The sequence below is a fragment of the Anguilla rostrata genome, chromosome 12, assembly GCF_018555375.3.
Source record: "Anguilla rostrata isolate EN2019 chromosome 12, ASM1855537v3, whole genome shotgun sequence".
NCBI lineage: Eukaryota > Metazoa > Chordata > Actinopteri > Anguilliformes > Anguillidae > Anguilla > Anguilla rostrata.
Window position 1 is genome coordinate 32,486,750 of NC_057944.1, and position 17,828 is coordinate 32,504,577.

General features: G+C 47.7%; 1 protein-coding gene across 1 annotated transcript in view; it reads right to left on the bottom strand.

Annotated features, from left to right (window-relative positions):
* LOC135235717 (1,4-alpha-glucan-branching enzyme-like) overlaps positions 1–17,828 on the bottom strand; it is a 114,784-nt gene that overhangs the window by 23,452 nt on the left and 73,504 nt on the right. Inside the window, 4 exon segments of the mRNA XM_064301503.1 lie at positions 540–670; positions 2,921–3,102; positions 13,943–14,114; positions 15,765–15,875. Coding sequence (XP_064157573.1) covers positions 540–670; positions 2,921–3,102; positions 13,943–14,114; positions 15,765–15,875 — 596 coding nt within the window.

Consider the following 17,828-nt stretch of genomic DNA (forward strand, 5'->3'; position numbering starts at 1 on the left):
GTGAAATAAATAAAATAAAAAAGCAGCTCCCCCTGTGGGACGGGGTTCCAGACCCCTGTGGGACGGGGTTCCAGACCCCTGTGGGACGGGGTTCCAGACCCCTGTGGACCGGGTCCAGACCCCGATGTAGCGTTTCGGCCGCGGCGTTGGGAGCCCGGCGTCCGCCGCGTGCCCTCCAGGCTCGGCCGAGCGTGCGACGGACGCGGGCAGGAGCGCGTGCGCCCGGGGTCACGGAGACCGTCCGCGAAAAACCGACGCGAGCAACGCCCGACAGATGCTGAGCTAATTAGGCTGGTCGCCAGTCAGCCACCCCGCTGCTCGCGCGCGCTAATCCCAGGCCTGTAAACACAGACCCGCGATCCCGCCGCAGCTGACTAACACGCCCCGGGGCTGGCGCTCCCGACGGGAAGGCGTGACTTCCCTGCTGGAGAGAGCACTTCCCCGCCGAGCCACTTACCTGCTCAGCCCGGAAACAGCCGGGAGGGTAAAATTAAACTAAAGGGGCTCAAAACGGGAAAAACAAGACGAGAAAAGGATACTTCCCGGGAGAGGTGACTGCCACCCGGTAGTCGTTGTAGCTGTTGGTGGGGTGGAAGTTGAAGACGAAGATGACGTTGGCCCTCTCGAAGACGATCACCTTGTCCCCCTCGTGCCGGGCGCTGACGAAGGCCTGAAGGAATGATAGAGGACTTCCAGTCATCATCATCATCATCATCATCAATCAATCAATCAATCCAATCTATTCATCCCGACTAAAATAAAAACGACACAGGTACTGGTGTGAAGCTGAGATGCACTAGTGATTCAACTTTAGTCACGTAGCCTTCAAACCAAGCTGAATTTGTCTTGGTGCCCACAAGTGACGACAACATGAAACAACTGCAGCGCTACAAGCACTTAGACATGCAGCAAACAGACACGTATGCCAACTCATGGACCTTACCTGATTATATACGCAGATCGTGGAGTGCGTACAAACCAGTAACTATGTATTGGCGAGGCCACAGTCTACATCGCTGAAAACAGGCCACTAAGATGAGTGCTGACGACGCGCGTATGGCTCTTCTTATGGCTTCTTTACCTCAGTTTTACTTTCGCTCAAGCTGTAGCTTAAAAACAACTTTACTGTACCTGTACATTTAGTTTTTCACTTTGTGAAAGTCTATGTAGAAGTGACCTGGTTTTAACTGGCAGTTCTGTGTTTGCAAAAAATAAGTAAAATAAATAAACTGTCAAAAGTGAATAGCTGGCAATCTAATACAAAAAAAAAAAAAAAAAATAAATAAAATAAAATATCCAGATCAGATTGTCAGATTCTGACAACTTGGAATCTCAAGAGCCGCCATTTTCCTGAAGGCGAGGGACTGATGATGCGTATTGAGGACACGTTACCACCGCCGGCGTTGGGTTAGCTCCTCCTCCCTCCCTGCAAACTGCTGATACTGCGGAATTTAAACGCGCTCGCACTGCTTGTTCCTGTTTGGGCCCCACTGGTGAGACCGGGAGGCGCTGGTGTTTACACCCCCGTCTGACGCTCCGTCGCTCCGCAGTGCGTTCAGACCCCCCCCCCCACCCTCCCTCTGAAGTGTTCTCCAGCACTGCTTCAAAGCGCAGCCGGCAATCCCGTGGGTAACATACGCCCCTCTCTGCTCTCCGCTCCCACATCTAATTCAGGATGTAGCTGCCATGCTCCCTGAACCTCTACCCCTAAAACACCCACACTCACACCTCTACCACCCCAAACACTCAAAAACACACAACAGTCCCAAAAACAAACGCACTCACACGTAGGTGCTCATTAGCCCGACGAGCGGGGGGGGAGCCAACAGGGGGCGCTCATGCACAGCACGGAAAGGCTGTGAGCCCAGATGCACTGATCCCACTGCCACCTTTCCCAGCATGCTGTGAGGTTTAGGTCCCCCAGTTTAATGGAGTCCAGGTAAAAAAAAAAAAAAAGTGCTTCCTTTTTACATTAGCGAGAGGTCACACCCAGAGAATAACAAACGGGCCGGTCGCCACGGGAACCCACCCCAGGCACCGCCCCTCTCACTGTCTTTGCACAAGAGCAAATAGGATGAGGGGCTGGAAGCAGACGGTGAGCCCAAATCAATAGGCAAAATATGAGGGAGGGTGTGTTTTTAAAAAATGAACAAATAAATTAAAAAAAAAAACTCTTAACCCCTTTCAGTGACATGTGACCTCATAGTCTCCGCTCTACCCCCCCCACCCCCGCCTCCCTCATCCATCCAGCGACCGGAGGGCGCAGAGTCAAGGTCGCGGTGGAGCCCTGCAAGGTGAAGCGGGCCTAATCTGCGGACTGCATCGTAGCTGGAGCATTACTGAATCAATTACCCGCCCGCAAGCGTAATCCCCACCCACTCAACCCGGCCACCCCGATTTGCATGATCCTATTACTCTAATACCAGCAGAGAAAGGGAGAGGAGGAAAATAAAATAAAAATAAATACATAAATACAGCACGGTATCAGATCCTAACTTCAATGCAGCGTTTCCTGTGAGACACAGGAAGTGGATGGAAGGACACCACTGTTATGTCACAGGCGTGAGAACAAACAAACAAACAAACAAAAAAAAAAAGATTATTACTTCTCATTACTGAAATACACTTCAGCCACTGTGAATTGCTTAGTGTGTACAACTGGTGAGTGTGTGTGTAAGGCATGCAGGAGGGTCCGGAGAGTGTGTAACTCACGTGGGAGGGTGCGGTGAGTGTTTGTAACGGTGTGTGCGTGTAACTGCGAGTGTGTGTAACAGTGAGTGCGTGTAACGGTGAGTGTGTGTAACGGCGAGTGTGTGTGTAACTGCGAGTGTGTGTAACTGCGAGTGTGTGTAACGGTGTGTGTGTGTGCGTGTAACTGCGAGCGCGTGTAACCCGTGAGGACCTGTGACGGCGAGCTCACCGAGGGGGCGCATGCGTACTTGTCTCGGCGGTGGCACTCCGGTCGAGGACGTACAGCTGGGCCGTAGCGCGAGTTGCCGGTGTCCAGCAGGGTCTGTCAGCAGGTGCTCGCGGCGTAGTGGTAACTCTCATTGTTTCCCTTCCGGGGGAAGTCCAGCCACTCGGGGTGGCCAAACTCGTTGCCTGGAAAACCAAACGGACAAAATAATCACACATTCCCACAGTGAGTAAAAATATTTACACAATTTTAATCTCAAAAAACTTCTGGGCAAAAAGTAAGGCTTAAAAAACAAAAAATTGAAAAAGAATGGCTTAAATATGTCACACTCAATTTAAAGTAAAGCACTCTACAGTTAGTTTGCTACTTCCTCTCGCGAGGTGAATCGACTGTTCACATATTTCACTTCAAATTCACACCATCTTCCAACAGGGAAAAAAAGACTTGCATAAGAACTGTAACGTATTCAAACAGGTTGGAGTTTGCACTTGCAATAATCATGGAAAAATGGTAATACAAAGATGGTTTACATCTCTGTGATGTCATCATCTGTCACTTCCTCCAGATCTTCATATCTACCATTGTGACATCACTTCTCACTTCCTTTGCTATCAGTTAATTATCCGGGAAGAAAAAAACCAGGGCCGGATTTGGATTTGAGGGCCAGATTTTGGTATGTTCCAGAATGTGCTGCAGTTATAAATGCATAGATTATATTTACGCATTTACACCTACAGCACATCCCAGAGAAACAAAGTGTGCATTATACATATTCATTGATTAAAAGCAGAGAAATTCTGGATGCATCTCAAAGCATGTCCATGTGACACACCGCAGAGTAAAGCTATATTGTACATAGGCACGGGCTAGGCTATGGGCTAAGCCTTTAGAAATACACTTTCTGAAACAGGCTAGCATGGAAGCAGTGAGGGGAAGTCAGAGTAGGAAAAGAAAGAGAATTTATCTATAATGTATAAAATGATTATTTATACAACCTTCTTTGTTTTGTCCTGTTACACTTATCAGTATTGTATAAAAAAAATAAAAAAAATACTTTAATTTGCATCGAAAAAATGTGTAATGTTTTTGTACCACACCTCCTTCAATGCCGTGTATTGCATGATGCATGATCTGCCAATAATTCATAATGAATTGAGACTGGAGAGAGAAACTGGATGAAGATCCTGCAGATATGCCATCCTTACGTGTTATGAAATGAACCTCGGTGCTGATGGCGGTTCAGAGAGAACGCTAAAAGCGTTTTGAGAATGTGGACTGTGGAGGCACAGGGCGAGAGAGCGCGGTGGTGCCGCGCTAGCTAGTCTAACCTGGAGACGTTTGGAAGGTCTTCCAGGATCCTTCATTTTACAGCAGTCAGCTCCGGGGGTAAACAGGAGATAAAACACTGGCTCCATAAACATCAGCCCCAGCTCCTCCGCACTGCGCCACCCTGAGCTACAACCTCGGCCGACACTAATTACAGCATATTTTTCCTCAGACCTCTTCCGGCTGCTTTGGCCACGGCCCGCAAAACGGCGCGCCCCGGCGAAAAGAAGAGTTCGCCCGCGAGACCCCGAACTTTCCTCTCTGTCGGGAACTAGCGCCGAACATCAACGAAACGAACGAAATGAAACGCGTCTCCGCTACAGCCGGCTAGCGGATTCGCGCTGCCTTCGTCAATACAAAGCAGACGGGTTTTACCACTCACCAATGAACATTGCGCTACGCACGGGCTAATGGTATTCGCCAGCTAAGACAGGACGACTTGAGCAGGCGACAAAGCCTGCCACCGAAAAGAAAGGAAGAGAAGAGAAGAGACGGAGGGGTGGACCACGGAGGAATAGATTCGCTCACTGCACTGAATGAAAAGGAAGGGTCCCGACTGACAGTTCTGGCAGCTAGAGTGATGAGATAATGAATCCATCATCAGGTGACCAGACAACACCATAAAAAAAAACAATAATAAAAATTAAAAAAACGGCAGGAAGAATTCAGTTCTGAGGGGTGCGCGCGTGTGTGTGTGGGTCGAGGGGCGGGGATGTGACACACACGCACAGTGCATTGAGTGAAGCTTTTTAATTCCGCCTTTGTACACATAATAACCGCCTCACTAATGTGTGTAAGCTGTGCTTAATGTGGAAATTGCATTAAAAAATAAATAATTTTTAAAAAATCGCTCTGATTCTCTGACCCAGGCATCTGCACAACTGCTGTAAATGCACATTCCAGCACTTCTTGACAACCCCTTGATACATACCAAACATAATTATTCGAATAAATCAAACGTGTGCACTCCAGCTGACATTACCTTATAATGAAATGAGCAGCAAATTACTTCAGTCAACTGAAATGATAAAATATATCAGATTAATGGTGGCCTACAGTGGGAGTTCTCTTCTCATATTTGAATTTCGGACTATAAGGCAGGAGTAGAGAGGGGCATTTTAACCCTTTTAAGTGCAGGTTTTTCGGAATGTTGGAATATTCCAAGTCCATGTTCTAGAACTCGCAATAGTTTCTTCGGCCATTGATTAATCTTGTTTTTTTTTTTTATTTTTTTTTTACCTAGCCTGTCATTCTCTTCTCTACTACAGTAATTTTTAAAACATTTTATAATTTTTTTTTTTTTTTTGGCCCCCTCAGCTTTTTGACAGGTGTTGGAACCATTTGGCATTCTCTGAATTGTATGCCAAATGAAAGTCATGTTTGAGATTTAAAACCTTTGTGTGGAGGGGGCTGGGCAGCCAACCACTTAGTTTCCCCATTCACCACTGATGTCTACAATTATGACATCTACTGCACAGGCCTTGTTTCAGGGATTTTAACTGACTGCGGTGCCCCTAGCGGTCAGCAATGCCAGCGCATTGAGTTACATTTGCCTGGGTACCAAAAAAAAAACGGGTCAATGCGGCAGGCTGAAAATGTAGCGACTTTCACAGTTGGCTATGTCGATACCGAGAGGGAGCGAGTCGAGGTGCGTAATCGGAAAAAGTCACTACCGCACAAATGAGAAACATCCACTGCACCACGACGTGCGTCTCTCTCCCTCCCATTATCCTCAAAATGGGGGGATGGGCCTCATCCACAGACATTCATGCGCCATTTATGACTGAAGTACTCATCTGGGTGAGTGAAGTATCAGCGGCCATTAGTGTGGTAGCATGCATACTGAGGACTGGTGGGTGGGGGGTGGGGGCGTTGGAGGAAATGCATCTTATGCGGAGAGTCGACTACTGGCATAAAGACTTAACGGCAGTTTTTAAAGGACACAACCATCCCTGGGCCACACAGCTCAAGTTAAGTGGCGGGTGTGATTTATGCTGGAGTACTTTGAGGCAGCAACAACAACATTCCTGTTCAGGGCCACCAAAACCCTATGGTCGTACAGGACACTAAAATACGAGCATCCATCCATCCCATCCATCCATTATTTAACCCGCTTAGTCCTGGTAAAGATCGCGGGGGGCTGGAACCTATCCCAGCATGCATTTGGTGAGAGGAAGGAATACATCCTGGATAAGTCACCCATCCATCGCAGCTGGAGGGAATAAAAACTGGGGGGGGGATGGCAAATCAAAATAAAATACCATGAGGACGATAAGCGGTCACAGTCTCAAGCATTTTTCGTTACAGCGGAGTTTGTTACAGAAAAATTGCTACAACCTGTTCAGCCCCGCAGAGCTGAGCGAATGTTAACCTGATAATCACGGGCCTAATTAGTCTGACACGGAGCCGGTTTAAAAAAAGAAGAAAAACAGTCCTTTGGTTTCGCGAGTTTAGCGAGTGGCAAATCGGCCGAACGAGAGACGCTTTGACTCAAACCAGCACGCCTCATTAGCCGCAAGTTTCCGGCACCTTCCGCTCGGCGCGTTCGCCGTTCACCTGCTCCTCCGTTTAAAACCCCGCTCTCTTAATTAAAGGAAAGAACTGCATTATTACTCCTCAGAACGAGTTCACCGGCCGTCCCCGCGGAACCCCCGTCCCCCGCTCCACTCGGGACGGGCTTAATTGGAGACGCTGGAAACGTTCCAGCCTCCTCGATCCTCACCGCGCGAATAATCTGTCCTCTCTTTCGACATCCTTTCTTTAATCCCCTGCTCGTCTCTCTCTGTCTCTCTCTCTCTCTCTCTCCCCAGTATCGCATCAAGCGTAATTCCGCGATACAGGCCGCATATTATCGCTTGTATATCTTGTTCCGTTCCGACGGTTTTCTTGACGCCTGACTGAAATGGAATCCTTGTATCTGTGAGCGGTGTTAATTGAAAGAGTGAAACGTTATGCATCGTGAGCACTGCGAGGTTGCTGCATGCATTAAACTCACTCGACCGCAAAGCATATTAAACAAGGAGGGATTTTTGAAGAAAAAAAAAAACCCACGTAGCAGTGGAAAGCTCCTGTAGCAAAACACTATCAGGTCAGCTGCTGCAGTGGAGGGATAAGAAATGAAGCGACTAAGCTATTATTATTGGTACTGGTGTTTTAAAAAGGGAAAAAAGAAGGAGAGGCTCATTTCCCTTATCTTTTCCATTTCCCTCCAAAACAACTGCACACGCGGGTCCCAATGCTCACAGTGATGTAAGACGAATAAGTAGAAGCCGGCAGAAAAATAAGAAGCGACTTATCACGCCGAAAACATTATGTTCAACGACCCGCCCCCTTTTTATCCAAGGTCGGTTATCGCGCTCCAGTTTTCAAACTTCAGTTTCCGACTGTACAGCAGCCACAAAAGTTTCGACGAGAACATCTACCGCGCCCGTGGATTTATGATCCGTTCAACGATCGCATCACCACAAGGCCTCGACCGTGTTTGTAAACACTGGCAAGCCCAAGGCATCGTATGTCATTAGAAGCAGAGGACTCGAGCCATCAGTGGATTCAGGAGGGGGGGGGAAAGAGGGGGGCGCCAACGACAGCCCGCACGCGAGCTATGGGGTCCTGACGGACCGCTCGATACACGATGGGATGGCAGCTTATGACCAGCACCAAAAAAAGCACCCTGGAGAGGAGAGAGCGACTGACACCATCTCCACAGGGAAAGACCAGCAGCGGGTTGGAGAAATACACTTTTCCATAAGTTTCACCAGACTATTTTTGGCTGGACCGCAACAGCGTGGCCAGCCCTACAAACGCGACTGTCTGTGACTGACTGAATGAGTGAGTGAGTGATAGTTACACCGCGCATGTCTGTGACTGACTGACTGACTGAGTGAGTGATAAAGTTACACCGCGCATGTCTGTGACTGACTGACTGAGTGAGTGAGTGATAAGTTACACCGACATGTTGTGCTGACGACTGAGTGGGAGTGATAAAGTACACGCCATGTCTTGATGACTGACTGAGTGAGTGAGTGATAAAGTTACACCGCGCATGTCTGTGACGTCGGCCGGTTCGGTCCAGCCATATGCTAGGTTTTAACCTGGTCTTGTTTTAAATCTTTCCTTTAGGAGCAACAGTGAAAATAACAACATTTTAAATATGGCGGCGAGGTCTGATGTAACCCGCGGACACGCCGCGACAGATCAGATCACCCCCCCCCCCACCTCCGAGTCCTTCCCGGAAGACGCCGATCTCATCGCTCTCCCTCGCCAAGGCCGCCTCATTGGAGACAGCCAATCAATTCCCCCGCCGTCTGCGGCGAGCAGACATTACGAAAACGACCTGTTTACACGGGGAGCTCGCGCGGCCAGACGGGGGGGCCGGGCGGGAGATTTACGGGCGGCTGCGCGAAGACGAACGCGTGGAGGCGGGGCGGGGCGGGTCGGGTCAGGACAGGGCGGAGACGGCCTAGCAGCGCCTGGTTCTGGTTCTTGCGTTTGGGAGCGGTCCTCTCACAGCGCCTGCCAGAGGCTGCTGGAGCAAAGACTCTCAAACGAAGAAACCTCAGTTCACCTCTCCCCACATTTCACTTGAGCCTACAGGCTCTTACACACAGGGGTCCACACACACAAGCTTTCTCACCTGGTTTTATGCCGTCATTTTAGATTAACTCAGAACTCAGAAACATGCCTAACCATCAGAGAAGCATCTGACGCGGCAGTGTAGCATAATGGTTAGGCAACTGGGATTGTAACCTTAAGGGCTGCAGGTTCGATTAACAGGCATGACGCTGCTGCTGTACCCCTGAGCAAGGGGCTTAGCCTGAACTGCTTCAGTAAATGGATGTTATGGAAAAAAAACAAAAAGCTGTGCAAGTCGCCCTGGATATAACACTGTCTCCCAAATACTTTTCATGAAAAGCATCTAATGCAATTTTACAATGCAGCATTAGTGCACATTCTGACTCACCAGATACTGAACTGCTATTTTCCTTCTGTATTTGTAACTTCAGGAGGCCCCAGCTTCGAAGCAGCGGTTTTCAGTGCTATGTTAAAGTACAGAATGCCTGCTGCCGCACCATGTTATAATTCAATTTTATGGTGTGATGAAGACTGAGAAGAAAAGCACCCGATTTCAGTTCAATTCAGCAGCTCGCCGGCACAGTCAGCAACTATGTCCATTAATTCATGACAGAAGCATGTAATGGAATATTACATAGCAGATCTACTACTATAGTGGACATTTTACTCTGATGGAGTGAATTTGATCTCGTTTGGACTTGTATAAACTGTGTCATTTTTCTGTGTACATAAACTGTAGATTCTGTAGATTTGCCAGATCCACCACCTTTACATTCCTTTTGTCCTCTGCTTAACTACTGGGACTTCCTGTACATGACCATGCCCCTTAATTAACTAGCAGGACAGAAACCCAAGGAATCCCAGCAATGGCAGGGAGAGAGAATTTTCAATGGTAAGAATACAGGGCTGAGTACCTGCTGAGTATTTAAAAGGTCCAATATTAATTACGCATTTATTGAACAGTAATAACATCAGTGCAATAATAATTACGCATTTCTTGAACGGTAATAACATCAGTGCAATATTAATTATGCATTTGTTGACCGGTAATAACACCAGAGAAATATTAATTACGCGTTTGTTAAGGGTTAATAAGAGCTTTTTATAAATGGAAAATGTTCCTGCCAAATAGCACACTCAGAATGATAAGATCAGAATAAATTGGAAAAGAGCTTGTCTGTAAATGCTCTTCATTATTTTAATCTTCTTGTCAAAAGAAATAAAAAATGGTAGATAAACAAATTATGGGTTACATCCTTCTCAGTGAAGACACTGATAGTGACAAAGAACAGATGTAAAATAATGAAACTCATACTTACACACAAGCTCTATGTGGTTATGCATGTACACACAGAGGTATTTTCCCTACTCAAAAAAGAGCAAACCGGCCATCCCATATGGAAATGAAATTTACCGAAAAATATAATGTAAAAAATATAATATCAAGATAATGGCAACATTTCACAATATATGGCCAAATATACAAACCACTGCCACAAATATTGCAATACAAGTCCATATATTTACAATATTATGATTGGTTCCTGTGTGTGTTTTATAATAATACCTCTGTACGTTTTATAATGATCTATTATCAGCGAAATGTGGTACAACTGTTTGTATTGTTTGTCTTATTTTGCTGTATAAATGTACGTCTGCTTCGCTGTATGAGAAGAACTACGGCTTGTGACGCAAAACAAATTTCAGAAAAATCTGACAAAGTATAACCTAATCTAATCTAATACAGCGCATATGCATTCCATGTCTGTACGCGGCCTATCCTGGATGGCGGTAAGTGAGAGAGGTGAATTCTGGGGCCTGGTTAGGTGATGAATGCCTTTTCTATGCAGAACTAGAGCAGTGTAAACAGCGAGCGACACACTGGCACGCTCAGTAAGGCCCAGTCATTTCTCTGGAATTAGCATGCGACGGAGAGGCACCGCCAGGTTGTCGGGGGCGACGGGAGCTCGGCGAGGCCGTCGCCACGCACCGTCACACGTGCCCCTCGCCCGCCACGGCGGCCGCCATCAATCAGCCGAACGCGGCGCACCCGGACAGGACGCGGGCGCGGGCCATATGCTCGACCGCGATTAGCGACGAGCGCAGGGGGGCGGAGATCGCCGCGTTTGTTAGGGCGGGGTCGGGGCACGTGGGGAGCTCCTCAGAGGCAGCCGCTGTTCGGAACGCGTGCGACACCTGCTGCGAATCGTTTCCAGGTCGCCGGTCACGGTGACGTTGGGAGAGAAACCTCTCCGACCGCAAGACTCCTCAAACAAACAGCAATAATGCCATCCCTTCTTGAAATTGACCGGTCTTGACACGTTATGAAGAACTCCATGTGAAGAACTCCAACCTTACGTTCCATAAGAACAAAAACAAGGGGGTGTTGTGAAAATGTTTCGCAGAACAAAGACTTGCTGAACACGATCACCCAGTACCATAAAGCAAAGCCTGACATTGGCCATGCCTCCTAATGGTATGAGTGCACCCAAGCCATTGGAGGAAAATACACCCAACACCATTGGAACCACCAGAACCCTTCACGGTTGCTTCCAATTTTTGTTCACTACCTGTACATATTTCACAGTGAAGTTCTGTTGTCCTCTGCTGATCTTGTGCTGAGCTCTGGTCTCTTAACCCCACTGGTCCAGGGTCAGAGGAGTGGCAGACACTGGATCACGCATGAGCCTCTGAAAGAAAGACTCAGGAGCCACGGCTTCAGAAGAAAGCCGAATCCAAACGTCTGCCTTTCCTTTTATCTACAAGATGGCCGCTTGCTCTCCACTGGCACGGAGCTCCGTGGGTGCGAGGGCACGGGAGATTCAATTAAACTGATAAAGGCCCGTTTCTCTGCCTATTTCTGCGAGGGAAAGAAAAGAAAAGAAAAAGGAAAAGGAATAGGAAAAGGAAAAAAAAAAAACGGCAGTGATCTTATGCTTCCTTCAGTCCTCAAAGTCGGGGAGTAAACTTTTCCCATCAGCGCCCGGCCGCTACGCTAATAAAGCCCTTTCAGCGTTTTCATCACGGCCCCTCCCTCTCCGCCTGCCGCTGAAGAAACGCGCGAGCGTTTCCCTAGCGATGCGCTGCACCCAAACCGTCCCCCAGCGGCCCCTCCTAACTCCCTCACATTCAGAGGGGCTCGCAAAGGTTTCCCGCCCAGCTTCTCTGGGACCCTGCCCCGCCCCCGCCAGGCTCAAACTGATTCCCGGCTCAAACGATTTTGCTCGTTCCAGAGCAGCGCCTGGCCGAAACGACTCCGGCGCCATCGGTCCTCCGACGCCGCGCGTCACGCGGCCTTGATTGGGGGAACGCTGGCGCGGCGTCACGCGCTCTCTCTCTCTCTCTCATTATTTGGTTTTCTCGGGGGCTGTAACGTCCGAGACTCACGCCCCGTGCCTCGAGCGCTCCTCCGCGATCAGATCTGCCGAACGTCGGCTCGCCGGGGAGAGCGAAGGCGACTTTCGTTTAATTACAGCATTTAGTGTACCTCGCCAGCTACTCGGACGAGCCTAAACGAAAAGCTCTCACCATTAAGGCAGAGCAGTCAGCCTTATTAATGCTTCACATGTTGGCTCAGCCAGACAAAATCTTCCCCACAGTCTTATCTTTATTTATCTATTCAGGAAAAACAATAAAAATAAATAAATGTCTGCACTTCTCTCTCCTCTCACCTGTAGTTCAACTTCATACCAGAGTGGGAGGGGAGAACCTTGCTAACCTTGTAAATATTATTTTAATTGACACTGTACTTACAAAACCTCCTCTAGACTGTTTTGTCTGCTTTTTAAAAATGTACCCTGAAGTTCAATTGGTCTGCGCTTAATTTTTTATATTTTTTGACCTCCAGTTTTGAAAGCAAGACCGATGAAGAGCGCTTCCCTATACCATGAAAATGGCGTCAGACCGGAGACGGAAATGTAACGATTCTTACGCGTTAAGACCGCAGCACCCTCGAGACCCGTTTGACTTAAATATTCTGTTTTTTTTTCCCCCCTTCCTCATTGAGTGCGCAATTGCTGTTTGGATATGCTGAACCCTACTCTGAGGTCGCTCTTAATGAAGAGCCAGCACGTCCGGCGAGCCGTCTGCAGAGGTTCTCCCTGATGAATGCAGTCTCGCACGCTTTTGTTGAACGTTGCTAATTACTCGCCGGCGTCAGACACGGTGGCGCAAAGCAGACGGAGATAAATTACTCCCCTCACTCTGCACAACCTAAGCCATCTTTTTTTTCTTTTGTGCTTTATTCCTTTTTTTTCAAATGAGCAGTCCACCCAGTCAGCAGGTGGGGCTAAAACACTTCTTATGGGTCGGGATGCTTTCCGTCCTTTTAGAAATGTTTTAAAATGAGAACTGTCCTAGCACTTCTCTCCAAGTTTTCACAAAGGTCAGCCAGCCCTTGGAGGAGTTGCAAATCAGACAGTGAAAGCCTTCTTAATGATACAATTTCATTACTTCTCATTTTTAGCCCTCATTATCGTTAAGCGCAGCAGACCGTTCTGTCATTCCAGATTTAATACCGCAATGAATACTGAAACACAGTATGCACTTTCCATACAGTCATTCAGAGCACCGGGATAATTCTGCAATGTTGTACTTGGGAACCCGTGGACCAAGGGCTTGCTGGTTCAAACCCCAAACGAAGTAATGAGGCAGTGTTAGAACACAAGGTCCTTTCATTAGTTTGCTTTAATATACAACCAGCTACACGGTAATGCATACAGTGTGTGCTATTCTAGTGCGCCAGGGAGTGTGCTAAGCAAATAATGAAGAAAAATGCACTTTTAAGCCTAAGCTTTGTTTACGTGCCTGCACCTTGGCTTCGCCCCCCGCAGCTTTCATTCTTTAAATAACGGAGTTCACTGAACTGACTAAAAGTAAGTTTGATTCTGATTGCAGAACGCACACATTTTAATGACCTGTTGCCTTTCGATTTTAAAGCTCAGTAACATAACAGCCAAAGACGGTATCTCATTACTGTACCACGCCAATGTTTTTTTTTTCTTTTGACGCATGATGTGGGGATGCACGTCCATTTTGTTCACCCTCTGTCTGGCCAGCAGTCAGGTGCCTCGTTTTTATTATTTTATTTTATTTTTTTTGGGACTGTGGGTTTCCCGGGAGACTCACCCATGAAGTTGAGGTAGCCCTCCCCTCCCAGGCCGTGGGTGATGAGGCGGATCATCTTGTGCAGCTGGATGCCCCGGTCGATGACGGGCGTCATGGGGATGAGGGAGCTCATGTTGGTGTACATCTCCTTGTCCATCAGCCAGAAGGCCAGGGTCTTATCCCCCACCAGCGCCTGAGAGAGAGGGGGAGGGAGGGAGGGAGGGAGGGAGGGAGATGGAGAGGGAGAGGGAGAGGGAGGGGGGGGATGGAGGGAGAGAGGGGGAAGAGTGAGAAGCAGGGGATTAAAGAAAGGATGCTGAAGACGGGATGAAGGAGAGGGCAGATTCTTCACATGTATGAGGCCGTGGACTGGACAGAGCCATCAAATGGGATTGAAAATAAGATATTCAATAAGGCATTAAAAGTAATGATTATACATTTTGCAGTAATAAAAAAACTTAGTTATGTAGGTCCACATATAGGCATTAAGTCTATTTATGATTCAGTTATTTAAGTGTATTTCCACCTTTATTAAAGGAGAGAACATTCAGTACATTTCCATCCAGAAAGCAGTAGTCTAACAGGGAAAGGTAAATCAAATAAATTAGTACTGTAGACACATTAATGTGTGTGCAGACTGCCTGATGAATTTTGACTCCAGCCAATCTAATCCTGCTTTCATTTTGATGTCTACTTCTTTGAGAACAGACAGAACTCCAGTCGGTTTCACATTCAAAAGGTTTCCTAATTCCTTTGCTCTACAATTAAAGACTTAGCTGCTCCAACCCAGCTTAAATAGAACAAAATGATGTTCATCAAAAGGACCAGCAGACTGTGAATGCTCCTGTGAGACTATCATTATACATTATCTCTTGAGCGGAGTGATTGGGAAGCGTGTCGAAGATTATATTTATACCCTTCAATGACTGTTTTGGGTTTTGTAAAAACCGATTATACTTTTTTTTTGGAGTTTTAAGGTCTTTCACAGATTTCTTCAACCTTAAGATTGCCAGTTAACAAGACTCGTCTTTGTAAACCCAACCCACTCTGTACCCATCCGCAAAAACAAAGATATCTTTCCCGTGACCTTTCCTATTGACAGCTAAAGCTGTCCATTGAGCGGATCTGCTGTAAACAGATCCGTACATGGGTTATGGTAGGTAAACGCTATTGAATTTTAAATGCTTTCAAATGGGACACACAGCCCACAGCCCACACATTTCAAATTGTATGTTTTCCAGACAGTGTACACTGAATTTCACTGAAAGAGACCATGGCCAACGATACAGTCTGCCACCCAGGATGGGAATATGCTAATTCTTTTTTATCGCCCACCCGAAGTTAGAGGCGAAGTTCAAGAGAGTGCAGACGTCAGTTGGGGAGACAGCTCAAGCAGGCAAGCCTGCGGAGGCCCGATCGCTGACCGACGGTGGGGGAAGTGATGCCATCGTCCGCACCGACGGAAGCCCTCGTATCCCTGAGGAACACTGGAGCCCACCGGCTGTCGCTCTGCGGGGATGCTGGCCACAGTCGGCTCTTAACAGGAACCACGTGACCTTCGATGACCACAGGAAACTCTACCCCATCCCAAAGACTGTCCAATGGACAGTAAATCTGAGAAATGATACTCTCTCTCAATCCTTGTTCCCATGTTCATTTGGTGACACCCCTTTACATTGCAAACGTACTGAATCAGTAAGTGGATGTGCAGCGCTATACCACGCCCAGCCCCGCCCAGGGGGTGACTCACTTATTGGATGCATTCAGCTATGCCTCGCCTATGCCATGTAGTCTGAATCACTGATTGGATGAACCCGCCCAATTCTGTGTTGTGACAGCCTACCTGGTCGTGGCTCTCGGCGTATGCGATGCAGTTCTCCCCGTAGCGACGGTTGGTCAGCGTGTACACGATATTGCCCATGTTCCACTCCTCGTCCTTGTACTCCTTCAGGATCTGAAGAGAAAGAGAGTAAAAGAAAAGCAGTTCAGAAAGCAGCACTCTTTACCTCTTTTGTAAAATGGCTGTGATGTGAAATAAAGTGTAAAAAACCCAGACATCTACACTTTTATTTGTTATTTGAAGGGCGAGTGGTGTGTGGGAGTCTGACACGCTATCTTATGGGAGAGCTTCAGGGAGGTCAAAGATCAACATTATTTCTGCACCACAGCATTTAGAGACAGGAAAAAAAAGAACTATTACAATGGCAGAGTGCTGCAGTCGTCCCGGCCTGCCACTCAACCACACAGGGGGCGATACGCAGAACCGAGGAGACTCAACGATCCGAATATTCAAAGTCAACTGTCAAAGGCATTTTTGTAGACACTGACTCCATTTCTTGGCCTTTCTTCATCCGGAGAGCTGACTCCCAGAGCAAGGTTAGCCGCGGCACAGTGACGGTAAAAATAACGGTATTTGTACGCCGCTGTGCATAGCGTGCTCACAGTCTGTGTGTGTTCAGGCACAGTTAAAAGAAACAGTACACAAAGTATAAGATTCTCAGCACGGATGCCATCAATCATCGATATTGTAACGTCACTGTCTGCCAATCAATCATTGGCCAATGAGCCGAATTACATCGGACAGGCGGCCGCTCCGCTGATTGACAGGTGGCTGGCGAGCGTCTCGCTGCCGTGGACAGAAAGCCGCTTGCTGGGACCAGGGGACGGCCAGGCGGGCTGACATGGAGGAAATGCCAGCCCACCTATAACAGGGCTACAGTCAGCAGAGAGCGCGCTGTGACGAGTAATGCGGCCATGTTAAACTGCCGCTCTCATTCCTGTTCTCTCACTCTCTCCCTCCGGTCTCTCTTTGGCATGACCTCTTTCCCTCTTCCTCTCTTTCTCTGTCCTCTGCGATATGAAGGGCTGAGGTCAGGGGTTATCTCTCTCTCCTCCCTCTCTTATTTTCTTCTTTCTCTCCCTCCATCTCCTTCTTTTGACCTCTACAATATGAAGAGCTAGGTCAGAGATGCTCTCTCTCTCTTCCTCTCTCCCACCCACTCCCTCTCTTAATCTTTCTCTCTGACTCAATTCAATTTAGGTTTTTTTTTTTTGCTTAATGCTTTATTGGCGTGACATATTTTGTAGTACATTTTGCCAAAGCTTATATATTTGTCACAGCAATTACATTAACAATAATAACAATGTCAAAAAACTATGAAATAAGAAGGGGAATAATAACATAAAGAAGAAACCGATAGAAAAATAATATTATAAACGAGATAGAAGTAATAAAAAATAGTAATAAAATAAATCTTAAAAACCACCCCATAACCTTGCTTTCTCCACCTCTCTCTCCCCCTCCACCCTCCCCCCTTCACACTGTCTCTCCTAGCCAATGTAAACAGGGATACTGGCGAAGGACCACATGGAGACGGTTGAAGCAAATGTACATCGCCCCCTGAGGGAAAACACAAGGCACAGATGCGGGCTGCAGGTCCCACGGCAGGGTAAATCACGTTAGCCCCGGGTGCGACGGCACATGCTGATCTGCCAAACACCTGAACGCCGTGTCTCACGCTCACGAAACTACAGTCACCGGCTGAAGACCTTTAACACCTGTTTAAAAACAGAGAGCGATAGAAAAAGGGGGGGGGGGTGAGAGAGAGAGGGGGGGAGTGAAAGAGGGAGAGAGAAGGGGATAGAGAGAGAGAAGGAGCGAGAAGGGGGGAGTGAGAGGGGGAGTGAAAGAGAGGGAGAGAGAGAAGGGGACAGAGAGAGATAGAGAGAGAGAGAGAGAAGGAGTGAGAAGGGGGGAGTGAGAGGAAGGGAGAGAGAAGGGGACAGAGAGAAAGAGAAAGGAGGAGAGAGAAAGAATCACGAAGACAGAAAGCAAGAAAGAACGGGAGAGAGAGACATGGAGAGAGAGTGAGAATGAGAGGAGGAAAGAGTGTGTGCGTGCGTCCGT